This window comes from Ochotona curzoniae, unplaced genomic scaffold, assembly GCF_017591425.1.
Source record: "Ochotona curzoniae isolate NIBS_2020 unplaced genomic scaffold, NIBS_Ocur_1.0 contig_1, whole genome shotgun sequence".
In the NCBI taxonomy this organism is placed as follows: domain Eukaryota; kingdom Metazoa; phylum Chordata; class Mammalia; order Lagomorpha; family Ochotonidae; genus Ochotona; species Ochotona curzoniae.
Window position 1 is genome coordinate 29,554,744 of NW_024464918.1, and position 26,035 is coordinate 29,580,778.

The 26,035-nt window shown below is 51.4% G+C and overlaps 1 protein-coding gene across 6 annotated transcripts in view; it reads left to right on the plus strand.

Annotated features, from left to right (window-relative positions):
• Window positions 1-26,035, plus strand: part of SNX24 (sorting nexin 24) — an 84,558-nt gene that overhangs the window by 47,628 nt on the left and 10,895 nt on the right. For all 6 annotated transcript variants that reach the window (XR_005882530.1, XR_005882505.1, XR_005882519.1 and 3 more), the window contains exon 3: window positions 2,485-2,589. Coding sequence is in view for 1 of the 6 variants with exons in the window: in XM_040968197.1 (XP_040824131.1) it covers window positions 2,485-2,589 (105 nt within the window). In the remaining 5 variants the exon portion in view is untranslated. The remainder of the gene's footprint in view (window positions 1-2,484; window positions 2,590-26,035) is intronic.

The following is a 26,035-nucleotide window of genomic DNA, read 5'->3' on the forward strand; positions in this document are numbered from 1 at the left end:
ACATCTTATAGAATGTTGGAGGGCAGCAGAAATAGCCCGCTGTCGCCCACCGCTGCCCCCACTCCTGCTCCCACCGCTGCCACCCACCCCTGTGCCCACTGCTGCCACCCACCGCTGCCGCCCACCCCTGCGCCCATGACCCCGACATGGCTCTTTCTCTTTCATCTGTTGTCTTGGCGTTTTAAAAAAAAAATAAAACGAATGCTGCTGTGTGAACCACGTCCCGAGGTGGCGGTCACTGCAGGCTAGAAGTTGAGTGGGCTCTGAGCTCAGGGTCTGGGGAGAGGCTGTTCCAGGGCCGCTTGCCTCTCTCCCTCGCTTGCAGTCCTGGGAGACGGTTCTGCGTTCTCCCTGGGCCCCACACTCCTCGCTTGGCATCTGAGAGCAGGTGAGTCACACGGTGGCACTGTCACGAGCTAACTGGCATCACGCCGCACTGCATGGTGAGCTCTTCATAACGGATAGTGTTCCTGGGATGTAGGATTTTCCCCACGTTCAAGTCTCTGTCTTCGAGTGAGATTGCAGAAATGCAGCCTTCCTCTGTCAAAGCATGTGGGTGTTTTTATAGCGCCTTGCATATGTCACTGACATACTTTCCACAATGGTGAGTGCGGAGTTACAGTGCAGCCGGCGTGTGTGCGTGTGTAAGGATCAAAGCTCTCTTCAGCTTTGAATATTACCCCTCTAAAAGGCCACGTTGTTTGTTTGGCAAGCGTATGCATTGCCTGGCTGTTTTAATGAGCCTTGCTCCGTTCCGCTGAGGAGCTCTAGTCCTTGCTGAATTGCCTGCTGGTGCGCCTTCCCATTTATCTGCTACTTGGCTGTATTTATTTGTTAGCTTGTGTGACCTGCTGTTACAGTATTAGTCACTTGCTGAAAATATTTTTCACTAAGGGCTTTTATATTTTGTTACATTGTTTCTTTTTAAAAAGATCTATTTATTTTATTGGAAAAGCAGATACACACAGAGAGAGAGATCGTATATTCTCTGAGCCATTCCCCAGATGGCCACTATAGCCAGAGCTGGGCCAGTTCAGAACTGGGAGCCAGGAGTTTCTTCTGGGTCCCCCACATGGGTAGAGGGGCACAAGGCCTGGGCCATCTGCTGCTGTTTGTCCAGGCCACGAGCAGGGAGCTGAAGCCCAAGTGGTGCGGCCGGGACATAGGGCCCTTAGGGGACATCAACTGTGCCACAGACACAGACTTAACTCATTATACCCCATACTGTTTCTTTTGATGCATAATTTAATGATTATTTTTGAAAAGATTTATCTATTTTTATTGCAAAGTCAGATATACAGAGAGGAGGAGAGACAGAAAGGAAAATCTTCCGTCTGATGATTCACTTCCCAGGTGCCTGAATGGCTAGAGCTATGCTGATCTGAAGTCAGAACTTCTTCCAAGTCTCCTGTGCAGGTGCAGAGTCCCAAGGCTCTTGGGCCTGGATCAGTTAGAGGCAGGACGAGGGAGGATGGAAGGGAGAGAAACGAGCTGTTCTTCAAGAACACTTCCTCCAAGTTTCACTTGCTGGGGAACTTCCCAAAGATCCTGGAGTGCGGAGTTAAAATGAAAGTTCATTTTGGGTTTCTTGAGGTCAAAAATCCATACTGAGTTTCATTGTGCTAAAATCCATCCATCACCGGAGTTGTGTTCCCTCTGGAAGCCCGAGGGCAGGATTTGTACTCTACCCTTTCCAGCTTCTAGAAGTGTCCTGGGCTCACAACCCCTTCCTCTGTGGTGTCAGCCACTCGTCAGCTGCTAGTGATGATGGTGATGGGGTGTCTCCGGGGGTGACCCAGGGTCATCTCACCGTGTCCCCAGCACTGATGTAACCACCTTCTTGGGTGGAATGTTTGGACATTCGTGGAAGGCGGGACATGCTACTCACGACAGGTGGTGCTGAGTCGCCACCAGAGACATTTTGTTGATACCATCCCTAAGGCTGACACCTGGGAAGGCTCGGCCAAGAATGACGGTTACAAGCAGTTACCCTCATGCAGTTACAGCGGCCCAGAGACGTGAGATACCCGCGGTTGCTCTCCCAGACCATTAGAAAGAGTTCAGTCGAAAGTGGAGCAGCCGGGACTAGAACCAGCATCCACATGGGATGCTGACATTGTAGTGGGGGAGTAGGCTGTGAAACCACCCCCCAAGGAAGAGTTTTTTTTTTTATCGGAAAGGAATTGAAGCTAAATCTTGTATTAACAACTCTTTAACTTTGTAACTGGTGTACCAGCCTTAGATATTTCAGGGAAAATAATTTTAGTTTGAAAAAGCAGTAGAAATAACTGCAGAGAATAGAAAACCCTGATTCTGAAACTTGGGTTCTCAGGACATCTAAGTGAAGATTTGTGGGGGATAAGATTTCAGTCTAATTCTTTTCCTCCTACAGTGGTTTATATTCATTTCTTAGGTTCTCCTAGCTTCCATTTTTATATCATATTTGACCTTTTTTTTTTTCTCTCTCTCTTTTTTCTTTTCTAGTTAAAGAAATGTATCAAAACTCCAGAAATCCCTTCTAAACATGTCCGGAACTGGGTCCCAAAAGTTTTAGAACAGCGGCGACAAGGTCTGGAAACCTATTTACAGGTAAGATGGTCAGGTGCTCGGTTTATGTAGCACAGCGTGAAGGAACGCACAGGTGCTGGGCTTTTGTTGGCTCTTCTCTTTCTGTCAGCGTGGCCTTAAACGCAGCAAAAGTTTCTGAACTAAAATCAGGAAGTTTGAACTCGTCAGTCGGCTGTGGGTCAGTTGTTTCTGCTTTAATTAGATTCTGTTTCCAGTAGGTTATTTACATGGGGAAGTGGAGATTTCAGTGCAAAAGGAGAAGCTCTTGTGAGAGATCTGCTCTCTCACCGCTTGGCAGCGTTCCCTGGCACCTCTTACTTGGGTTTTGCTTTCCGTTTTCCAGCTCAGTAGTTGCTAATTCTCAGAACAGCCCCAGCATGGTTTCGGGGGCTGGCCTGGGCCGGAGGGCAGGGCTCGCCTCTGTGGGGTGAGGCTGTGTGTCATCCTCCTTAAGCCCCAGGGCGTGCGTGGGGCAGATGCAGCTGGGCAGGCCTCATGGGCAGCACGGGTGCTGCAGCTGAGCCCACTGAGGCTGGGTGTCCCCATGGGAGGGACGGAGGCTGCAGGGCTGGATGCCAGAGCCCCACCCAGGGTTAAGGTCCGTGACCCCATTGGAAGCGTTAACCCTGGTGGCTTAGGGGGTGTAGAGAGACTCCAGAGATTGGGTGATCCAGGGTGCTGGAAGAGCGTGGCTGCATAGGCCCGCGTCTGGGGACGGATTCCTGTCGTGTTCCTCTCACTGCACCACCTGGATGAGGAAGATGCCGGAAGTCCATGCCTGGCCTCCCAGGCTGTTCGTGCGTCCCGTGCCCGGGCCAACTCAGGTGTCAGAGCAGGGCGCTCACTGCTGTTTGCACTCCTCCCCTGCCTCTCCCCGGGGGTGATGGCATGCAGGAACTGGGGCTGAAGCTCTGGGAATGTATGTGAGCTCAGCAACTTGAGGCAACACTCCAGAGCAGGGAAAGCAGGCCGGAGACCTGAGAATGACTGCAGGTGCGGAGGGGCCGGCTGTGGGTGCTGTGTGAACGCACGGCGAGGTAAACAGCACGTCCTGGGTGGAACACAGACTGCCCGCGGGTGTCGTGTGTCCACAGCCTGCGGCCAGAAGGTGGCTTTGCTCTGCTGTGGTCCTGGACACGTGACTTCCATTACCAGCCGGCATAAACATGTGGCGTTGTTTGTGCTCCGGATGTAAACACGCAGGCACAGGCCCCTGGCATGGAGCAGAGCACACAGTGGCGTTCCAGTGGCGTTCTCGGCCACAGAGCTGAGGGACCGGCTGGCCCAGTGGGTTCCACCTTCAGTTGGTCGTCCTGGGAGTGCAGGGCTGCTTTCTCTTCTCCCTTCTGTGCGCGATGCTGCCCGCAGGCCCTGGGAGCTGGGCCCACCTGCAGAGCATTTCAGGGTCCCAGGGACATGCTTGCCATCCTACACTCTGTTTCTGAGGAGTGCCCCTCGAGTGCCACACTCTCATTCTGGTTACTACCCCCTCACCTCAGCACCCATCCCCACCCCAGGCCGAGGGCACCGCCAGCCCTTGGCTGCACACACCGTCCTGCCGTTGCCCTGTGTTGTCCTGAGCTGAGTGGCGTGGCCGTGAGCTGGCCCACGAGTCCGATGCGGCATTGGCACTGCCCTGCCCGGGCCCCTGAAGCTCACGGGCAGCAGGCGGCAGGGCCGGTCCCTTGCACCCCAGGGAAGCTGTGTCAGGCTGATCCCTGTGCAACTAGAGTGGAACAGGAACTTCAAGGAAAAGGCATTGCTTTTTTTTTTTTAAGATTTATTTTTATTATTTTTTCATTGGAAAGGCGGATATACAGAGAGGAGAGACAGAGAGGAAGATCTTCCGTCCGATGATTCACTCCCCAAGTGAGCGCAACGGGCCGATACTATGCCGATCCGAAGCCAGGAGCCTCTTCCGGGTCTCCCACGCGGGTGCAGGGTCCCAAAGCTTTGGGCCGTCCTCTGCTGCTTTCCCAGGCCACAGGCAGGGAGCTGGAAGGGAAGCGGGATTGCCGGGATTAGAACCGGCGCCCATATGGGATCCCGGGCGTGCAAGGCGAGGACCTTTAACCACTTGCGCCACTGCGCCGGGCCCAAGGCATTGCTTTTCATCCCAACAAAAAGAGCTGAGCCCCATAAAGAGTATTCTAGTCACAAACATTGTTTTATCCCTTCCTTCCCTGGAAGGTCATCTACCTGGGGGAATATTTTACCTGAACCTACAGCTGAGGTTGTACTTGGTACTGACCAATGAGCATTGCACACAGATGTAGCTTTGCTTAATGAGGAGCGTTCATTGACACTTGCGGTGTGTGAGGCAGAATGGTCGGTCTGGCTCCAGGGTGGCCTTGAACCCTGGCCCGGGTGAAGTGACCCAGTGGTTTGGTCCATCTCTGTTTCCTGCCTCCCATTGTGAAAGCCTCGTTGGGTCCCCCTAGTGGTACCGAGGAGCCGAGTTTGGATCTGTTCACACCAGGCCGTGCTGGGTGTGAGTGGAAGCTGAGGATGGAGAGGGCGCTTCCTTGGAAGCCCCAGCACGTAGCTTCGCTGACCTCACCTCTGAGCGTCACCTCGGCCACGGGCCCTGCCAGGTGTAAACTGATCTCTGCCCCCTGGAAGCTGGGAGCAGGAAGGGCACTCTGCCAGAGCTAAACAGGGCAGTGCGATGGAGAGCAGGTGAGGCCACCGCGGCATCACTGGCATTCCGTGTGAGTGCTGGCTCAGGTCCTGACTGCTCTGCTTCGAGTCCAGCTCCCTGCCAGTGTGTCTCTGAGTAGGCGGCAGGAGCCGGCCCAAGTACCGGGCCCTGCACACATGGGGGAGATGCAGGTCTCCTGGCCCCTGTGCCCAGCGTTGGCCTTGTGGGAACTTAGGGAGTGAACCAGCAGAAGGAAGATCTGTCTCTCTTTCTCTCTCTCCCCTTCTCCCCACGTCTGTGTCACATTGCCTTTCAAGTAAATTGCTTAACAAATAATCTTAAAGAAGATCATACTGGGTCCATAGGCACTCTGGTGCTTCGCCTGTCGGTCGCTTCAGGAAAGTGCCTGCTCAGGGCCTGTCTGGTCGCACGGTGCACCGCCGTCCCGCTGCGGGAGGTGCGAGCTCTCCCCTGGGGACCAGGGTCCGACATCTTCAGCTGTTTAGTAAATCTCCTTTGCTCCCACACTCACGTATTCTTATTTTATTTTTCGTAACTGTAAACCACTTAGCAACTAAACATTCTGTCTGCAGATTACTGAAAATGCTATTTTTATGGCCAACAGCTGTGGCTTTTTGTTTGTTTGAGATACATACCTGCCTGCTTTCCTCCTCAGTAGCTGCAGTGTCTCTCCAAGGCGCCTCTCTCCTAGTCCTCTCTGAGATCCCCAACATGCTTGCTTGAATTGCTTTGTATGGATTATTATGAAGGTATAACTAAGCTGAAAATGACAAAATTAGGTTTGGCTTCCACTCTTCAATGTTTTCAAAGTCACAAATGCATTCTCATTAATGTCTTGAAATCATTATTTCCAAGTTAGATTTACTAACAACAGATATCTCATTATTGGTAGTATACTTGTGAATATGTGTGTTTGCATCAATTTTTTCATTTTTATTGGAAAGATATACAGAGAGGAGGAGAGACAGAGAGGGAGATCTGCCATCCGATGGCTCACTCCCCAACTGGACACCACAGCCAGAGCTGAGCCAATCAGAAACCAGGAGCCAGGAGCTTCTTCCAGGACTCGCACACAGGTGCAGGGTCCCAAGGCATTGGGCCGTCCTCGACTGCTTTCCTAGGCCACAAGCAGGGAGCTGGGTAGGAAGTGGGGCCGCTGGAATTAGAACTGGCGCCCATGTGGATCCTGGCGCATGCTAGGTGAGGACTTTAGCTGCTAGGCCACCACTCCAGGCCCGTATGCCAAAAGTTTTTATGTGAAATATTTTTGTCCTTTTCCTCTTTTCCTCTGCTTCCATATTCCGTCATCTTGAAGTCGGACATGTGCAGTCATGTCCTTAGCCGTTCCCCCTCTGTTTAAAGCAGACTTCCTCTCTGCGCAACCCCGATGCGGTGAAGGGACTGATGGAGCCGTGTGATGCCGGCACATGGCAGGGAGGCCCCGGTCATCATGCACACCACCCTGAGCCTCATGACTCGCATTCCGAGGAATTGAGTCCGTGGATTAAGCAGTCATTTGTAACCGCAGCTCCAGGTCTTACCTTTGAAGACCCTCGGGCATTGGGGATGAGGGCGGGGCGTTGGCAAGGAGGGACTGCGGGGCTTGAACTCGGTGAGATTGCCGGAGAAGCCCGAGGAGTCACAGTATGAGCGAAGGTCCTGCTCGTAGCACGAGACAAGCTGCTCTTTGTTCTTGTTAAGGGTTGTGAACAGTGTGTTAAATAATATTAATGGCTGGGTTTGTCAGGACCTAACCGTGCCTTCCTCGTCCAAGTGATTTTATTGATCTATACCGACTCCATGTAACGGGGCCAGATTATTTTCACTGATTTTATCGAAACCGTAGCCAAGTTTGTTAGTGCACCACGTATCTTTAAATAGATCTAGATGATGATGTAGATTAAGAAAAGCAAACCGCCATCCATCTCCTTTTGATCTGTTAATAACTTAAATCCATCATTGCTAGCAAGCGTTGCAGATTCCGTTGTGTGGCTGCGCAGAAACCCGCCAACCTTGTTTTTCAGGGACTGGGTTCTCACATAAAACCAAAAAAACCAAAACACAAACCCTGGCACTGCTCCCAGATTTGCCAGGCCTCGTATGTGGAACAGCAGAATATGAAAAAGGAAACTTCCCGAAGCGTTCTTTTGCGAATTCAGGCGTTGTGGTGCCGGCAGCGGTTCCGTGCTAGTTCCGTGGGATCCTGTGCTGAGATGAGAGCACTTTCTGAAGTCTGCAGACAACTTCTCGGACCAGGCGGGATGCCGCTGCTCGGCTCTCGCTCGCCAGGCTTGCGGTGGAGCAGCGGGAGACCGCGTCCCGGGGCTTCGCCCAGCCGATGGCGTGTTTCCCATTGATCTCCAGAGGAGACACTGCTCCAATGAAAATAGCTCCCAACGCAGAGGGTTTTTTGAATGTGTGAAATCAGTCCTACGCAGTATTTCTGTAAAGGAAGATGGTGCCCTTGCCCTTCAAGCAAAGTCAGCCAGCAAAGTGCAGAAACTGCCTCCCCGCCCGCCTCGGGTGGATGTGCAGCAGTGCCAACATCTGTTAGAGCCCCTCTGGGATGGCATGGCGAGGGGCGGGCCTGTGAGAGTGCAGCAGAAGGGAAACGCAAACCCCGGTACCTTGTCACCCCAGAGGTTTGCATGAGCTTGAAGCCGAGGAGTCTGGGAGTTTTAAATCTGGGAGCTGTCAGGTAGTAACCACGGGGCTTGGCAGCGTGTGCTGATTGAAAAGAATGAGTCTCAGCAGTCATTCATTAATGCTTCATGTCACGACCCAGAGCTCCGTGTTAAAAAGATGAATGCTCCGGGCTTGGTGCCCCCGCAGCGCCAGTCCTGCTGATGGGTGGGGGCAGATGGGCACATGTACACCTGTCTGCGTTCCTGGAAATGCCAGCAAAGGGCCCCTTCTCGAGGCAGGTGGGTGGTGATGTCAGCCCTGAAGTTCACAGAGAGAAAGCACACATGCCTTTACAGACTTACCTCCATGAAGTCGTGGCTTGGGCCCAGCGACACTTGTTGCCCTTGGCTAGTGTTCTGCGCCCGTAGAGGGCCCGTGTTGGGCCTGCACTGCTCCCCGGCACTGGAGTTTCCCTTTGGAGATTTTATGGAGGCAGACAGGTTCGTGAGATGCTCAAGGTCTGGGTTGTGAGAAAGATCTTCCGTCTAATGATTTACTCCCCAAGAGAGCGCAACGGCCGATACTATGCCGATCCGTCTCCCACGCGGGTGCAGGGTCCCAAAGCTTTGGGCCATCCTTGGCTGCTTTCCCAGGCCACAGACAGGGAGCTGGAAGGGAAGCAGGGCTGCTGGGATTAGAACCAGCGCCCAAATGGGATCCCGGCGTGTGCAAGGCGAGGACCTTAACCACTGTGCCACTGTGCCACTGTGCCACTGTGCTGGGCCCCTCAAGGTCTGGGTTGTATCAGGCTTGCATGGGATGGGATCAGGAGTTCTGTGGGGAGTTGCTGCTGAGCTTGGTGACTCCAGTTTGATGGCATTGTAGCCGTTTCATGGCAGTTATTTTCTGATAGCTGTGGGCTCTTGCGTCTCCTCCATCCCTGGTTCTCTTCTGGCAGGTAGGTATGGTTCTAATAACAACATTTTTTTTTTTTGTTCTTATTCCGACCTTCTATGTACATATATGCATATTCCATTGCTTCAAACAACAAAATAACAAAAGCGGTTTCTCAGAGATTGAGACTGGCCAGTGGTTCTGCATTGCTGATGTCTACAGGTACCCTGGCCTGTGAGGGGGAGACGGGATTGTTGCTGGCTTCACGTGGCTGCAGGACACAGGATGCCCCCAAGGAGCAGTGGCCAGGTTGGAGTGGCAGGAGTGGCCGAGTTCAGGGCTCCGGCCTAGTGTTGCTCACTGGGGTGTGTAGTCTTTGCCTTGGGCTCTCACTGCTCCACTGTTAGATGCTTCTGTAATGCTTTACAAATTTCTCTTTTAATTTAGAAGTGCATCACAAATGTTTACCATGGATGAATTATTCCTTTAACATATTCAAAAGGTTCTTGTTTATGATGAAATTTCTTAATCTATAAAGTGCTTCAAATTAATATGGCAAAATCCACCTCCGGCAGTTGCAAACGCAGCTGTTCCCACACTCACCCCTTCAGCGTACATCTCTGACAGATTAGGGTGATGCTGAGGACTCCCACGCAACCCTGCCTGGGGTACAGTGCGCTTGTGTGTGGCCGAGAGCCGACTGCCACATGCTGTCAGTTCCTGGAGTCTTGCTTTGTGGGAAGGTTGCTGTTTTGTTTTAATCTTCATCTGGCGCCTTCTTCTTGGTCTACAGGTGAACTGAAAGCTGGCAAGCTGAGTGAGGCAGGCAGGAGCCCTGGACCCTTAATTGCATTAAACACTGTGTAACTGGTGAAGATTAATGTACATATCTCTTGCTAATTCTTTCCAATTACTTAGTTCATATAAATTCCCAAGCCTGGTTAATTATGCTGAAGTCGGGTGGTAATTCTGCCCAGGGCTTCGACAGCAGGGGAATTTTCCCGGCCTAACCTTGCCCTCCTGCCCACACTCTCAGCAGATTAGGCCCTCGGCCCGGTCCATTCATTTTCCGCTCAGGCCTAATTGCTGCCGATTGGCTGCCACAGGTAGCTGGCTAGCCTGTGTGGAGAGAGGCTGAGACTTCAGAGCACAAATCAGGGAAGATTAATTGTTTGTTTTGTTCCCTCCCAAGAGAAATGTGGGTGCTTAATCAAGAAAAATAATTTCTTGCGTTGATTTGGCTTATTTGGAGAAAAGATAATTGTGTAAAGGTGGGCGCACAGCGATGCCTTTTCTAAGAGGTATTGCCGCTTCCGCACGCGCGAGACCGGCATACGGGAAAATAAATGTGAGAAGGCGGCGATGTGGATGGGGACACTCCCATCGCTCACAGTGCGTAATCTGCACCTGGGCCTCTATTTGTACCAATTGTACCAGCTGGTGTTGTCATTTGTTTTGTCTCGATCTTCGGAAATCTAATCAGGGAGACAATGGTGTACAAAAAATCAACAACACTTTTCCAAATTGTTCTTAATTGCTGGACCAGAAAGTGAGCTAAATGCCGTGATGTTTCCAATTAAAGAACCTGTTTCAAGCAAGCACTATTAAATCTATCTTTCCCAATCTGATAAATAAGCTATCAAAGAGTCGAGCAGATCAATTGAGAGCAATTAGTTCCAGATTTCTTAGAATAGGGAACGTGAACCAATACTGCTAGTGATTTGGGCGGATTTGGGCATGGCAGCCGAGTCACCTGTCTCCTGGCTGACTAGTTAGTGCCCACACCATTTGCTGTCCAAAAGCCCCAGGACACTGGACGTTTCCTAACTCAGAGTTGACCCTTGGATTTGGAAAGGAGAAAGTGGTGACGTTGGAAAAGCAGTGGGTAGTCCTCTGAGCACGTGGAGAGTCGCGTGGTCACAGAAGTGCCTGTGTGAGCAGTGGCCAGCACTGTTTGTAAAATGTCACTCAGTAGGTGGGGCTGTAGGAGAGTACTTGAAAACGTTCATGGAATATGAAATTAAATAAATGTATTCCGTCCCTCTTTGCCATTCTGAAATGCAGATGTAGGCTGTCCTGGAGCCCTTCTCGGAGCAGGTGCCTGTGGCTCTGCCCCTGGGCTGTGAAAGCTGCTGCCAAGGAGAGCACCGGAAGGAGTGGAGGTGTGGTGCCGGAAACTCTGTTCTCCGAGGCAGCAGCAGCAGGCCTGACGTGGCCTTTGGTCTGTGGTCCGGCCTCAGACTCAATGCTGCTGGCAGATGGAGTCAAAGCGTGGTGTCCAGAAAGGAAGAGTGTGGCCTGGAACGGGGTGGCCTTGGGAACTGTGCCTGAGCCCCACTTTGCAGGCTGGCGCCCGCCCACCCCTCTGCAGAGAAGGGATGAGAGGTGAGCCTCCGGGGTCGGCAGTGATGCCTCGCAAGCTGTGCCTCTCGAAGCATCATCCACGTCCCGAGATGCAGGGGGAGTACCTGTGAGTGCTTCCTCGGCCCTGGACCCCTGTGGGCTTGTGTGAGCCTTGGAGTGACATCTTGAAGGCGAATGTTTAGAGAAGTTTATTAGAGAAGCTGATGGAGGAACTTATTGCCAGTGTGAATGCATGTAACCTGTATAACTGTGCCTTTTAAGTTTTATTTATTTAATTGAAATGCAAATTGGAGAAAAGCACCTTCCATCTGCTGGTTCACTCTTCAGGTGGCCACAATGGCCAAGACTGGACCAGGTCCAAACCAGGCACCAGGAATGACATCCGTGTCTCCCATGAGATATGTCAGGGCCCCAAGCACCAGGGCCATCTCCTGCTGCTTTTCCAGCTCATTAGCAAAGGGCTAGGTTGGCAGTGGGACAGCCAGGACGTGAACTGATGCTCGCTTGGAATGCTCGTGTCCCAGGCAGCAGCTTAGCCGCTCAGTCGCGCTGGAGCACAGGGAAGCGCAGTTAGTATTCCAGCCTGCAGGAGTCACCTGCTAAAATACCACCTTCACTTTAAACCAGGAAGAGCAAGACCATTTGTAACATTGTTAAGTATAACAAAATAAAAACTGTCTTCAGTGTTGCTCTTTATATTACTTAGCATATTTTCTCAGTTGAACCTGGTGGCACTGTAACTTAAGCCACATCTCTGACTCCCAGTGAGCTCCCCATACCTGGTGTTCCTAGGACAGTTGGACAGTGTCCCTGCCTGTCCTTTGCCTGGCACCACACCAGCTGCATCTGTCCCCCTGCCTGGGTCCCCGTGTACTCTGTCCCTCGGATGCACCATTCCCCATCTCTGTTGGCCCCTTGGTCCCATTACCCCACTTCCCCAGGACCATGCCTAGGTCCCCACACCCCACGTGGCACAGTCCCAGACCCGTGGCCACTTTGCTAGGTCGTTGGTGAGTGTCCCCTCCAGTTAGAGCTCCCAGGCCGCTGATCCAGTCCTCCCGGATGGCTGTCATAAGGCTGCCAAATAGCACGTTTGTTTGCAGTGGTACCTGGCAATAACCCTTTGCTTTATCCGTCAAAAATAAATGCCTTTGTATTTCTAGTAACTTGGAGTGTGGTTTTAGATACAAGTGAGTCTGTCGCCATGCTTTTCTTACTTGGTCTTTCATTGCATCAGTCTCGGAGTTGATTCAGATCTTTCTGTATGACTTCAGCTGTGCAGCTTTTAAAATTTGGCTGCACAAAACTTCATTTTCTCTAAGAAATGGTATTGGTGTTTTACTCAATATCTCCTTTAGTTATTTGCATATTTATTTATTTATTTACTTCAGGAGTTAATAGGGAAAGAAACATAGGGGTTCACATCTCAAATGGATGTGACAGTTCTGGCTGAGGCAGCCCTGAGCCAGTAGCAAGGAGCTTGTTCTGCATCCCCCTACATCAGTGTGGGGCCCAAGCACTCAGACCGTCCATTGCTGCAGCATGAGCAGGAAGTTGGACTGGAAGTGGAGTGGCTGGGGTGTGAACTGGCTCCCCTTGGGGTGCTGGGATGTGAACTGGCTCCCCTTGGGGTGCTGGGATGTGAATTGGCTCCCCGTGGGATGCTGGGGTGTGAACTGGCTCCCCATGGGATGCTGGGGTGTGAACTGGCTCCCCGTGGGATGTTGGGGTGTGAACTGGCTCCCCATGGGATGCTGGTGTCACCGGTGGCAGTTTATTCACTGTACTGTAACTCTGGCTCCACCTTTTGATTAAAGTTTTTTTAATTCATTTATTTGAAAGGCAGAGAGGGAAAATGTGAAAGGCAGAGATCTGTTTGCAAGCCACTCCTCAAATCCCTGTCATGGTTTCTGGCTGGGGCTGAAGCTGGAGCCTGGAACTCAGAGCAGATCTGCCACGTGGCTGGCAGGAGCCCCGTCACTCTAGCCATGTCTGATGTCTCCCAGGTTCGGTATTAACAGGAAGTTGGCGACAGGAGCAGAGCCAGGTGTCAAGGCCAGACATTGTGGTAAGGGACACAGGGGTCAGAGGACAGGTGGCTGCCCAGCCATAGCTTTTTGGTGGTTGCAGTAGTTGTTTTTTTTTGTTTGTTTGTTTTTGTTTTTTTAAGATTTATTTTTATTATTTTTTCATTGGAAAGGCGGATATACAGAGAGGAGAGACAGAGAGGAAGATCTTCCGTCCGATAATTCACTCCCCAAGTGAGCGCAACGGGCCGGTGCTATGCCGATCCGAAGCCAGGAGACTCTTCTGTGTCTCCCACGCGGGTGCAGGGTCCCAAAGCCTTGGGCTGTCCTCGACTGCTTTCCCAGGCCACAGGCAGGGAGCTGGATGGGAAGTGGGGCTTCTGGGGCTTCCGGGATAGAACTGGCGCCCATATGGGATCCCGGGCGTGCAAGGCGAGGACAGGACCTTAACCACTGCGCTACCACGCCAGGCCCAGTTGGAGTAGTTGTATGCTCACCTCGCAGCCACCTCTCGTGTGAGTTCAGTGCCACAGCTGCACCCTCAGCAGCCAAGTCTGTGAGTCCGTAGTAGAAGTGCCAGGGCGGATGGCACTGCGGCCAGGGGATGCTGCTTGGTTTGTTTCTTCATTGGCTGATGAAGGGCTGCCGAGCGCCCAATGCTGGCGGGTGCTGACATTGCCTTTCCGTCTGTAATTGCCTTGCTCCCCATCTTTATAGAGGAAGCTTTTGGGCAGGAGCAAGTGTCAAGGAAGAGAAGCAGCCATGAAGTGTCTGGGATGGAGCAAATAGTCTACTCTTCAGGTCGTCGTACAAACTCCTGTCAGTGTGCTCCCAAATAGATGCCTGGAGTGTGTAAAATGTGGGGGCTGTGACCCCCAGAAGAAAGAACCCAATCACAACCCATATTTCGTATGTCTAATTGCCGGTCAGCTCGTGGCAGTGGTTTGCAGGGCAGCGCTGGCTCAGCTGTTGTAGTCACATTTATGCTCTAATGCACAGAAGCAGAGTTTGGGCTTCTTTCCTGGTCCACGTCACCTCTCTAATTCCTGGTGCCCTGGACAGGATTTGGTCAGCACATTGAACTTACAGACAGACGCACACCGTGCAGTTTGGCCCCGAGACTCTTGATGCTTTGGGGCGGGGTTCTTGTCTTCCTTTGAAGGGGGGAAGCAGGGTTGTGGACAGAAGCATCTTTTGTTAGGGGATTCATGTACTGGTTAGGGTTTTAAATAGTACGCGTGAATTCTTGGTGATGGGGGGTCTCAAAGGCTTTTTCATCAGACAGGAGCCCCACAGCACCTGCTAATTCTGGAAACCACCCAGCGTGGCTATCTGGTCAACCCTGTCCTACGTCTGAGCGCGCACACATTGCACGCACAGACACGCATACACAGGCACGCGCCGTTCCTCTTACAGAGCTGCTTGCAGATGCGAAGCCCTCCTGCAGGCTGAGATGTCACAGGGAGAGAGAAAAGGCTGCTGCTCCCTTTATGGATTACTGTTAGGTCAACAAAACTTTGGCAGCATTGATTAACTTGACAGTGAGTACAGCAGTACATTTATCACTTATGGCTGTGCTGTAGAAAATCTAATAAGAGCCAAACAATTCCCTTTAGAGCAGTAACAGGTTCACTGTGGCTAACGGTGCATGCACTGGAAATTTCTGCTTTTAAATTACACCCTTGCTGCTGGCCGGGTCATCGACTCGAAGCCACTGTACTTGGAGTGTCGTGCGGCTATTGTTAATTTCATCACAATGATTTGACCTCGGTAAACATTGAAGTTGTTACTTCTGCATAGTATTTTAGAAATCTGACTTAGGTGCAGTTCTTCAGAAAGGTTTTTGTTGTTTTGTTGTTGTTTTAAATGGGCCGAGTGCGGTTGCCTGCATGCTTCGGAAGCTAGGAGTACTGCAAGCAAAGGACCGCCTCAGTCAGTGCGGGGAAGCCCAGCTCGTGTCCTCATGGAGAACCTGGCTGAACCTTTGACTCTCGGCTAAATACTTTGTCAAGAAGGATACTTGTAATCATCTTTGATGTGAATAACAAGAATATATTCAAAGGAAGACGATAGGATTTCTGTTTATTTTCCTGCGAGTTAAAGGAGTACTATTTAAGCATTCCTTCCTCCAAGAACGGTCATCTCTCTCGGTTCCCCAGTGTCACTCAGATCCTCTGATAGGCACGCGAGAAAGGAGCACAAAGCACTTTCACTGAATTCCTCGAGCGGTGTCTGTGGTTCCACGCATGATGAGCCCGGTGGCCCAGGCAGAGGATGGCTGGGAAGATGGGGCTTCCAGGCTGTTCTGTGGTGGCGGGCTGGAAGATTCATGGTCACTGCAGCCTCTGAGCTAGCACGCGGGAACGGGAGAGGATCTTGGAGGAAGAGCCCCTGAGCTAGCACGCGGGAACGGGAGAGGACCCCGGAGGGAGAGCCCCCTTCCCGGGGGGTGGGGGCGATTCCTATTCACGGGGCAGTAGTTTCCTTTTTCTCAAAGTGCTTGTTAGAGTTTCCAGAAAGATCTCTAGTTTATCTCATTTTTCATTCCCGTGCTTCCCTGAAATGCACCATTCAGCGGGAGAGCTCTGGTTAAAATGGAAAAATCTCCAGGTGCTCCCAGCGTTTCCTGTTTCGTTGGCGTCTGGAGCTGAGGGCTCCCTCGCAGCGGCCCTTGTGAGATGATAGAGTTTTCTTTGCAGGGAGAAAAGTATTCTGCCAGAATCAGTTGTCAGGAGGGTTAATATAATAAGGCAGCTTGCGGTATGACTAAAAGAAACAGCATGCACGAGAAATTCCCACAGCAGTTTGTTTTCAGAAGAAAAACTGGGTTCACCTGAAACATGAATACATTGAAAAGCAAGACTTAATAAGGCCGAGCTTGGAAAGCCCTGGAAGCGCTGCTGGCCCAGGGTCCGCCCCAGTGATTCCATCCTGTATTCATCCTCGAGGTCTTAAAGGGCATTTGAACCAAAATGACTGTTTCGGGAGCTGTGGGGGGGCCACGTCTGTGGCTGTTTTCACGCGGGTTGGAGTCTGCGTGTGCCACAGAATGCACAGCGCAATGTCAAGTGTTTTCCTTCTGAAGCAGCTGATTCTAGAAAGATGCCCCCAGCTCGCACTCTGAACCCTGCAGGTGACAATAGGGGTCCCCCTGCCCCTGCCCTGTGAACAGAGGCCGGTATCGATTAGCCATCACGCTGGCATCAGAGCTACTCTTAGGATTCAATTTTTGTGTTGTTTTGCATATTTTATTGATCAGAGTGGTAAATGAGCATCAAGCGTGCAAGAAGACGATGAATTGTTTACTTGCATAAAATAACCTTTCAATAAGGGAAGATGCATGGCTTCCACTCCGGTTCTGTTCTGCGGCCCGCAGCAGATGGCATTCAGCTGCTATTGATTGGCGTCCATAGTTAAGGAGCAGCCTGCAGCCCGGCATGCCCACTGTCCTGTGAAGGGGGTGTCGGACCAGAGGCAGACAGGACTGGCCAGTCTTCCCCTACAAATCCTAGGGTACAGAGATGTTATTTGGAAACGGTACGTGTGTGTCTGCTTACAGCCAGGAAGACGGTAATCCCGCATGTCGGGGCTGCTCCTGTGCACCAGTGCTTGGCGGAGCACCTTTGCGGTGGTCACTTACACAGATGGCCCCAGCAGGTAACAGAGTCGTAATCCTAGAATACTCATTTGCAGCGTGTGGGATGTAAATGAAACGAAAGGCAGCCTTTCCCCTTGGCTGTGAGGTGGAACGGAGGTACTGCTCCCTACACCAGGTCGGAAGCACCACCAAGCCTCTGGCCCTCAACAGTAACAAGCCTGAAAGCTGTGCTGACCGTGCATCCCTCCCTCCCCACCCAGGTCCTGGGTCAGGAGTCAAGTTGGGCTGGGAAACGCACTTAGAGATGTTGGAGTCCTAAACGTTTGCTTGAAGCCGTGTGGGGCAGTGACTTGAGAGCTGGGAAACCAGGCCAGGCTAGCCTGCACACACTTCCTGCATGTGTTTCCTTCTTTCTCTTCCTGACTCATTAAAACTAAGCCTTGTCAAGACCAATAGGAATAGTAGACTTATTCCCATGATGAAACGTGTCTGAATCATGCTTAGCTAATGGATTCAAGTGGTTTCTTTTTTTTTTATATAATTTCTGATTTGAAATAGACAAAAAGTATTTTTGAACAAAGAGTTGGCAGTGAAGCCCCTTGCCTGGAGGAGCAGGATTTTGGTTCCTTCTCATAGGGCGCTGAGATACCCAGCGGTTTGGATGCATCCTGACAGCAGGTGCAGTACCGAGGGGAGCGCTTCTGTAGCCGTTACTGCTGATGAGGGAGGTGTTCTGTGAGTGGCATTTTCCTTGTTGCTGGGGGACAGAGTGAAGTTGTTAAGTGAAGATTAACTTTGTCTCCTGTACCCCCACATCTGCCCTGGCACAGAAGGGTGAGGGCAGGGGGGTAAATTAAATTGCTTTGTTGTTTCTGTTCCAAAAATAGTTGCACATTATATTTATTTCTCTTCTATCACTATAAAACTCAAATTATTTTGCAGCTCTTACCCCAAGGGCAGTCTCAGAGAGAGCCAAGAGGTGCAGGTGCAGGGGGCATGTTTAAATTCCCAGGGTGGGGGCGGCCTCCCTGGCATGTGAGGGAGCCCTGACCAGTGTGCTTGGGTGGCTCTGCTTACTTCCTCTGCGTCCACTTGGTGTAGCATGTTGCCCAGATGGGATGTGTTCTTCACGAAAGACAAGCTGTCACTGCCAGGGCTGGAAGATGAGACTTGTTGGCATCTGGCTTGGCAGACTGCAGGGAAGCAGAAAAGAGCAGTGGTCTCTCCTGGGCGCTGTGCTTGGGCCAGAAGGGTGAGGGGAGGACGGAGTGAGCACAGGACCCGTGAGAGCGGCAGTGCCCGTGCCCGGTCAACGACGAGGAGCCGTGCCCAGGAGGGCAGCAGGTGCGGACCGCAGGACCAAGCCACTCTGTGTGCATGCCAGTGTGTTGATTTTCAACAAAGCAAAGCAACATTGTGAGGGGTTCCTAGGGCCCCCACAGGCAGCCGGAGGTTAGTTACTGCAGTCCACTCCAAACCCTCCAAGCTTGTCCTCATTCAAACGCAACGGATTTAGAAGATGATTTTATTTTGATGAGAAATTTTAAAATTCTGGTTGTTTGTGTAGATATGCATTTTCTTTGAACTTTTAAAAGAGACTTTGCCTCATCTGCATAGATTTCAAAATTTCTCATATCCAAACTAAATTTTTTTAATTGTACTTCCGTTAACTTTTTCAAGTGCTCTCATATGTATTTAGTGCCAGTCTAGTGTGTTGCTAGTGGATAAGTCATCTCTCCATCTTGACATGCTGTTAGATACAAAGAAAGTGGTTTGCTTAGTTCATGTTTTACTGAAGGGAGGTAGAGGATCCTTCCCCGTTTTCTTCAATACACCTAGCACTGAGTAGCAGCTGCTGTAACAATTGTTTTCGCTAAACCAGGAAAAATTTGGTCAGTGTGGCTCAGGCATTTGAATGGCAGGTATAAAACAGTACAAAGATGAAAAAACGGAGAGGAATTTTGGGGGCCAGCTTTACTGAGGTGTAATCTAGCATTCGTAGATATATAAGTGTACCCTGAGTCCTTTGAGCCACGGAAGGCGAGAAGCGAAGAACAGGAAAGGAAGGGAGAACCCTCTTACGTCTGATCCTATTCGCCCCAGTCACTTGCTTTGGCGTGCGTGTTTGGCCACAGATTCCTTTTCTGTGTTAACTGTATCCCTGGCACCCTTATAGTGTGAGTGCCAGGGCAGGGTGGGGCTCTGCAGTTTGGGGAGCTCCTTCTGCAGGTCGGGGACTTACACTGAAGAAGGGGCACTGTTGGGCGCAGCAGCCAAGATGTGGAGATGGGGGAGGGGCGCTTGCCTCCTGCGCTGGGGACTCGGGGTTCAGGGGTTCAGGGGTTCAGGTCCGGGCTGTACTCAGAGGCTAGCCCACTGCTTGCAGGGTGCACAGATAGCTGAGTCCCTGCCTCGCATTTCCAGCTCCTGCCCTCCTGGCATTGGAGGAGGGAGCCAGTGGGTGGGAAATCTCTTATTCTCTCTCTCTCTTCTCTCGGATAAATATAAAAATGAATTTCAAATTCGTTATTTAAAAATGAATTATTCAAATTCAACACAGATTGAAGCATATTGTATTTAATAGGTATATGTTGTGGCCTAGCAAGATAAGCTGCTGCTTGCAGTGCCAGCATCCTGTGCAGGGGGCACTCTCTAGTCCTGGCCGCTCGGTTTCCGGTCCAGCTCCCTGATAATGCACCTGGGAGAGCTGCAGAGGATGACTCACCTGTTTGGGCCTCCACAGCCACGTTGGAGACCCAAAAGAACCTCCTGGATCAGGCTTCTTCTTGGCCTGGACTGTCTGTCTCTGTCTCCTTGCAGTTCTACCTTTCAAACTAATGAAAGCAAAAGATTTATTTATTACAGAGTTATAGAGAGAGGAGGAGAAACAGAGATCTTCTATCTGCTGGTTCATTTCTGCTGATGCTTTCTGTATTAAAAAATACAAAAAAGGGGGCCTGTGGGCAGTGCCAGGTGGGCACTCATCGCAGAGCCCGTCCCCAGGGAGTGCAAGCTCACAGTTGGAGGAACATACAGCGTGCTGTGCACCTGCTGGCTGCGAGAAGGTCATGCTGATGCAGAGCCTGCTTTTAAGGAATTCAGCTTGAGGAAGCTCAACAGGGGGCCAGAGTGTCACCTGTGTGTGTGAAGGAAGTGTGTCCCGTCAGACACGAGCTGAGGAAGGTCGCTCTGGCGCTCAGCGTGCTGGTCAGAGTAGCTGCTCGAGTTTCTGCAAGATGCTGGCCGTGCACGACCTGGAGTGTCAGGAGGGAGAGCAGAGGTGGCACTGGGCGCAGCCTGTCCAGCGTTCTGTCAAGTGTGGCACCTGTTTTCAAGGCAGTGCCAGGTAACCGGTTATTTGTGAAAAGTAGTACTTTTAGTACTTAAAAGACCAACTATAAGATCAGTCTTGAAGGTGGGAGTAAATGTGTCACCTCTATTCTGGGGTAAGATTTTCTTTCTTTTTTTTTTATGATGTTTATAGTTGATCAGGCTGAGAAGGATCAAGGGTTAAGGAAAAAGGGATGTGATCATGGTTTTCAAACTTTCTATTGCTTCTTCCTATATCTGGGGGAAAGAGAGATAACCGGGGAAGCCACATCTAGCCTCCCAACCACCCCAATATTCAGGGAGGGAATGGCCGCCGACATCAACCCAGGGTCCCCAGTGTGGTGCGTGCTGCGAGGATTCTGCCCAGGTGGTTTCAGTAGTTGAAATGCTGTCTGTCTCACCAGTCCAAGGATGAGGAAACCATTCCAAGGTCCATTGACTGACATGGTCAACCCTTTCACCCAGACACTCGCTCTCATCGCTTGGTTGAGGTAGTTGTCCAATTTGTTCTGCCCTCCTTTTGCTGTGGTCCCAGTTGTCCTCTGCTGGCCCCAGCGGGCTGCCATACCCTCTGTGTGTGTCTGGGCATGCTGTCCACTGCTCTGTTCCATTGAGGAGATCCACTTCTGCAATGTGCGCTCTGCAGTCAGAATACCAATCGTGGACATGAGACCATGGGCCCTCAGCTGTGCCATCCTCAGACCCCTGCAAGCCAACACACCAGGTCCCCAGTCTACCATCAGGTGGCCAATGAGCTTCCCCCGGTGCCATTGGACCCCCAGCCGCCCGATCCAGGCCCTGCCCAAATCCCCACACCGAGGACTCATGGACCCAGCACAGCCCATTCTGCACCCACCCTGGCTCTCACAAGTACTGGAGTCTAGTCGGGTGAGATATTCTGACATTATTCTTCACAGGTACCACAAATACAATTTTATTTTGACAATTCTTTGGCTTTCATTCCTCTTTTTGTTGTTTTTTTTAATGTTTTATTTACCCATTGCTTGGGCTTGTTGACCTTTGCATAGCTGAAGGGCAGTTTCTCTTTGTTCTTTGTCTACCCTAGGCAATTGGAATCCGATTTTTCAACTTTTTTGAATACTTAGCTAGGTGCTTTCTATATAAAATGTAAAGCATTTACCGTCGGCTCTGGTCATTTCAATGTCAGATCCATGGAGCCCGTATTCCGCTGCATCCCGCACGGATCAGCCTTTGGTGCAGCGGCTCCCCTTGCAGTGCAGCCTCCCTGGTGACGCACCTGACAAAACAGCAGAAAGTGCTCTGAGCGTTTCACCGCTGCACGTGTGCGGGAGACCTGAATGAAGCTGACTTCTCCCAGCCCCTTTGAACACAAGGAACAAGGTGGTGATTTTTCTCAGGCATGGTCAGATCGCTTCTGTTGTGTTTAGAGCAACACTATTGTATTTGAAATTCTGCGTGTACCTTGGGATTTGCTAAATAGTCACATACTTGCCACAGTCCTTCTGTGAAGTTGTGTGTGGGGCCTGCCCAGGGCGCAAATGGTTGGGAAGATCCTGCCTGGCCCAGTGAGCCGGCCCTTCTGGCACGGTTAGGGTGTGCGCCTGGCACACCGGCCAGCTGTCAGCTGCTGGATGATCCCTCCTGTGCCTGCCTAGTCTCCGTCCACCTTGGTGGCATGGCTCCTGGCTGGGCTCTGCACCCACGGACAGCTTGAGGAAGGAGGAGAGGTGAACCCAGAAACTTCATCTTGAGACATCAGGGCCATGTCTTTGAGCCTTTTTTTTTTTAAGATTTATTTATTTTAAAGACAGTTACAAAGAGGGAGAGACAGAATGAAATATCTTCCATCCACTGATTCACTTGCTGAAAGGTCTATGGCAGCTGACATGGGTGTCTGCCTCAGCCTTCCCAGGCACGTTAGCCAGGAGCTGGATTGGAAGCAGAGCGGCTGGCACACAACCAGGCCTCACCTGGGATGTCAGAGTCACAGGTGGTGGCAGCCAACCACACACTGACCTTCCGGCCACTTTTGTAAAAATTGATAGTTTAGTATTTTTTCCTGAAACATCGCTAAAATCGTCACGATAGAAAACATCAACCTGAACATTCAGTCATTTTAATCTGCTAGGATATTGGTGTAACTCCTTGCTAGCTCCCTTTAGGTGAAAGCTGTTAAAAGAGCATGTGATCTGTGATTGAAAAGCTCTTTTAAGGTAGCACTAGGTTTTTCTCCCACCAGCCGAAGCTGAATGCCTCCCTGTGGTTCGTTCTGAGATGCGGACAATCCCGGGCGAAATGTGCTTTCCAAGGCCTTCCGTTTTGCAGATTGGAGCTGTTCCTAACTTGATGTGTCTGTACCTCTCTGGCCGGTGATCAGGTTCAGCCAGGACATGGTATCTTAGTGAGAACACGGAGGCGTGTGTGTACCCATTGCATCTAAAGCTCACCTCTGGAAGCTCGTTACCCAGACAGCGCTGGGCTAAGTGGGGAGAGGAGAGAATGCTCAGAATGGGAGCTGGGAGCCGGGAACTGATGAATGAGAATGCTGAGAATGCTGGCTCAACCAGGGCACTGAAGGAGACGGCTGGTGGCTGGGAGCCGGGAGCTGGTGGCTGGTGGCTGGGAGCTGGTGGCTGGTGGCTGGGAGCTGGTGGCTGGGGGCTGGTGGCCAAACTGGCGAGAGCTGCTTGTTTTCAGGCATTTTAAAAAAACATCGATTCCTCAACAGGCGTCGCTGTGCTAATTGTAAACCTTTCATTAACACAGTCTCCCCAGGCTGCCTCCCTGCATCTTACAGCTTCATAGCATATTCCATTATTTGTATTTAAATTAGGACCTCACTCCACAGCTGGACTCACTGAATCCGCCTGGGCTTGCTTTGTGCTTGCCAGCTCTAGTCACATACTGGGGTCCCCCGTCTCGGCTTCGGCTTAGAGGTGAGGGGCGAGTTTATAACTGCTTTTGGAACTTATTTGGACTTTTTTTTTCTTCTCGTGGACCATCAAGAAAATGTTTCATAAACCGTGGTGTCAGCTGTCGTGTGTGATTGAGGCATATGTTTTATTCAACAAGCCAGTAATTGAAATGGATCAAATGTACTTAAAGTGGGACTTTAACGGAATTTTATCCAATCGTGGTGGAAAGCTCATTGGTGAGACCCCGTCGTCCTGACTCTGTTCGCGTTGTTGCCCCTTATTCATGCTACTTGTCATCTTTCCTGTAGAAGTGTTTGTATACTTGTAAGAGTTAGTTGACATTAAGATAAATTTAATAGGCAAGGAAAAAAAAAACGAGGAATGTGTTTGAGGACGGCTGATTTTAGTGCCCCCTTCACAGACAAATGATGGAGCCGTGGTCTAGACCCTGAGACACCTGTACCAGAGTCTTAGCAGTGTGGCACCGGCGCCGCAGCCTCTCAGCCCGCACTGGGCAGCCAGGGTTCTGGGTGATGACCGTGTCTCGCAGCTTCGTGAGAATCAGGTGAGAAAAGGGCACAGCCTGGAGACTGTCGCTTCTGACTGCACGACAGTCGCATCTCAAACATGCGGGATGACTGATGGCTAAGGAGAGGTAACCTACCATTACCACGTCGCATCCCAAGAAAGGGCAACCCCTGCCCGAGCTAAGCAGGATCATTCACTGTGACTGAGAGTAAAAACATTAGAGCCGCTATTTATTCTTTTATCAAGAAACAAGTCTTCCCCTCCCCACTCCTCCAGCCCACCCTCTCCTAATTAATATGTAAGGTAGCTGAAAGTTTCACACCGGAGTGGAACTACAGGTGTCAGGGCAGGTTATGGCTCACCTCCCGTCTTGGAGTGCCCCAGTTTGAGAGCAGCCTCTGATGCTGACTCAGCTCCTGGGAGGCGGTGAGGACGGCTCCAGTAACCGAGTACCTGACTGCCAGGTAAGAGCCTAGCATTGCACTGCTGGCTCCCGGCTTTAGCCCTCGGCTCCGGCTGCTGTGGAGAGTGAGTGCATGGGAATATAACTGCCTGTGCCTTCTCACTACCACCCCTCCTCTACCGCCCCCAACACTTCCTGAAATAAAGTTCTATTTTGGTGCCCCAAACACTTCAGTTTATGTAGTTTTCCAGAAATATATTTCCATGAATTTTTTGCAGGCCCCCTTATACAAATAATTTAAGGGCCCAGCGCAGTAGCCTAGCGGCTAAAGTCCTCACCTTGCCCATGCCGGGGTCCCATATGGGCGCTGGTACATGTCCCACAGCCCCGCTTCCCATCCAGCTCCCTGCTTGTGACCTGGGAAAGCAATCGGGGATGGCCCAAGGCTTTGGGGACCCTGCACCTGCATGGGAAACCCAGAAGAGGCTCCAGGCTCCTGGCTTAGGATGGCCACAGGTCCGGCTGTTGTGGTCATTTGGGGAATCAACAGACGGAAGATCTTCATCTTTGTCTCTCCTACTCTCTGTATATCTGGCTTTGCAATAAAAATAAATAATTTTTTTCATTCAATTTTTGTACCCAAATAAGCTTATCTCCAGTACCTGTCCCCAGCAGCTGAGTTCAGTACCCTTGACAGGCTCTGTTTTGTTAATCTGTAGTCTTTGCCGGGCACCCATCACACGGAAGCATCAAGTTCACATTTCTTCACTCGTGAGCAGGCACTGTCAGAGGAGGCCCGCAGGCTACGTCGCGCAGCGCAGTGCGGTAGTGAGATGGCCACAGCGAGCAGGGCCTCTGCAGCCAGTAGCATCACCTCTGGACACCTCCCAAGCCCCACCCCGTGTCCCCAGGTGGACTCTGATTCACCCATCAGGTCTCAAGCCAGGTGTCCGTCTCCTTGGGAAGCCTTGCCCACACATCAACCATTGCAGTGGGGGGTGACTGGCAGACTCGTTTCTTAGTTAAAAATGCATAGCAGTTCGAATGCTTTTGTTCTTGGTCGCAGTTAATGAAGTTCGTTAGCTCTCCGCGTTTCTAATACACTTTGAAGAGCACGGGTCTGTGGGATCTTCCCTGGGCCTCCCACCCGCTGTTTGCTGGGGGTTTGGAGTGGGTGTGTTGGGCAACTGCACACTCTCAGCTTGGAAGCAGTCCCATGTCCTCAGGATCGCAGTGAGGGGTCGGCATTCTGGGAGCAGAAGCAGAGCTCGCCAGGGAACGCAGCTGGACCTCGGCCCACGGTGGGTTCCCGCAGGTGCAGCCCCGCTGCAGGTGCGCATGCGGGCCAAAACTACAAAACCCAGAAGACTCTCGGTCTCACTGCTGTGGTGTAAGCTGAAGAGCTTACACCAGGCCGCCAGCCCCGGGAGGGCTTGAGCCAGCGTGGGCCCTCCAGCACTGCTGCACACAGATCTCTCTGTAGACAGCTCTGGAAGTTTCACGCTGCTCTGTGGTTCGTTTTGTGCTTTTATCCCTGTAGTGTTGACTCTTCTTAGGCCACCGCACGTGACTTCTTGGCACGGATTCTCTTCTGTTGGAGTGGGTCCCTTTCAACATCTGGCTCTGGTGCAGGTCATCCTCTTTTGGGGCGCTGTACGGCCCTGGCCAAGCGTGTGAGTGCCACGGCACGGGGTGGAACATCCTGGGACTGCTGTCACTTGACAAAAGGAAGGCGCCAGTTCAGCAGCTTCTTCAGAGTGTGCCTGGAAATTCCTTACCGGAGGCTTTTTAAAGCACAAGCCTTCGTTCACCGTCCTGCGGCTCATTTTTTGAAATCGAGAGCAGGTGCAGGGAAGTGGGTCAGCAGGAGACGGGGGACAGCACAGACTCCACGGGTCCCAGAGGACAGTGACACCGCGGCCCACTTACTGCAGCGAGAAAGCATTGATTTTTTTTTTCCACCCCCTTCCCCCTGCCTCACTTAGCTGCACGTCCGAAGGAGGCATGGTGTGACATGTCCTTCCTGGCATGGAGAGAAAAAACCATCCTGATGAACTTTGCCACCCGGCAGTCGGCCGTTGCAGACCGTGCTGGGTGGAGCGGAAGGGCCCCGGGTTTGCTCAACAAACGCCCTGATGT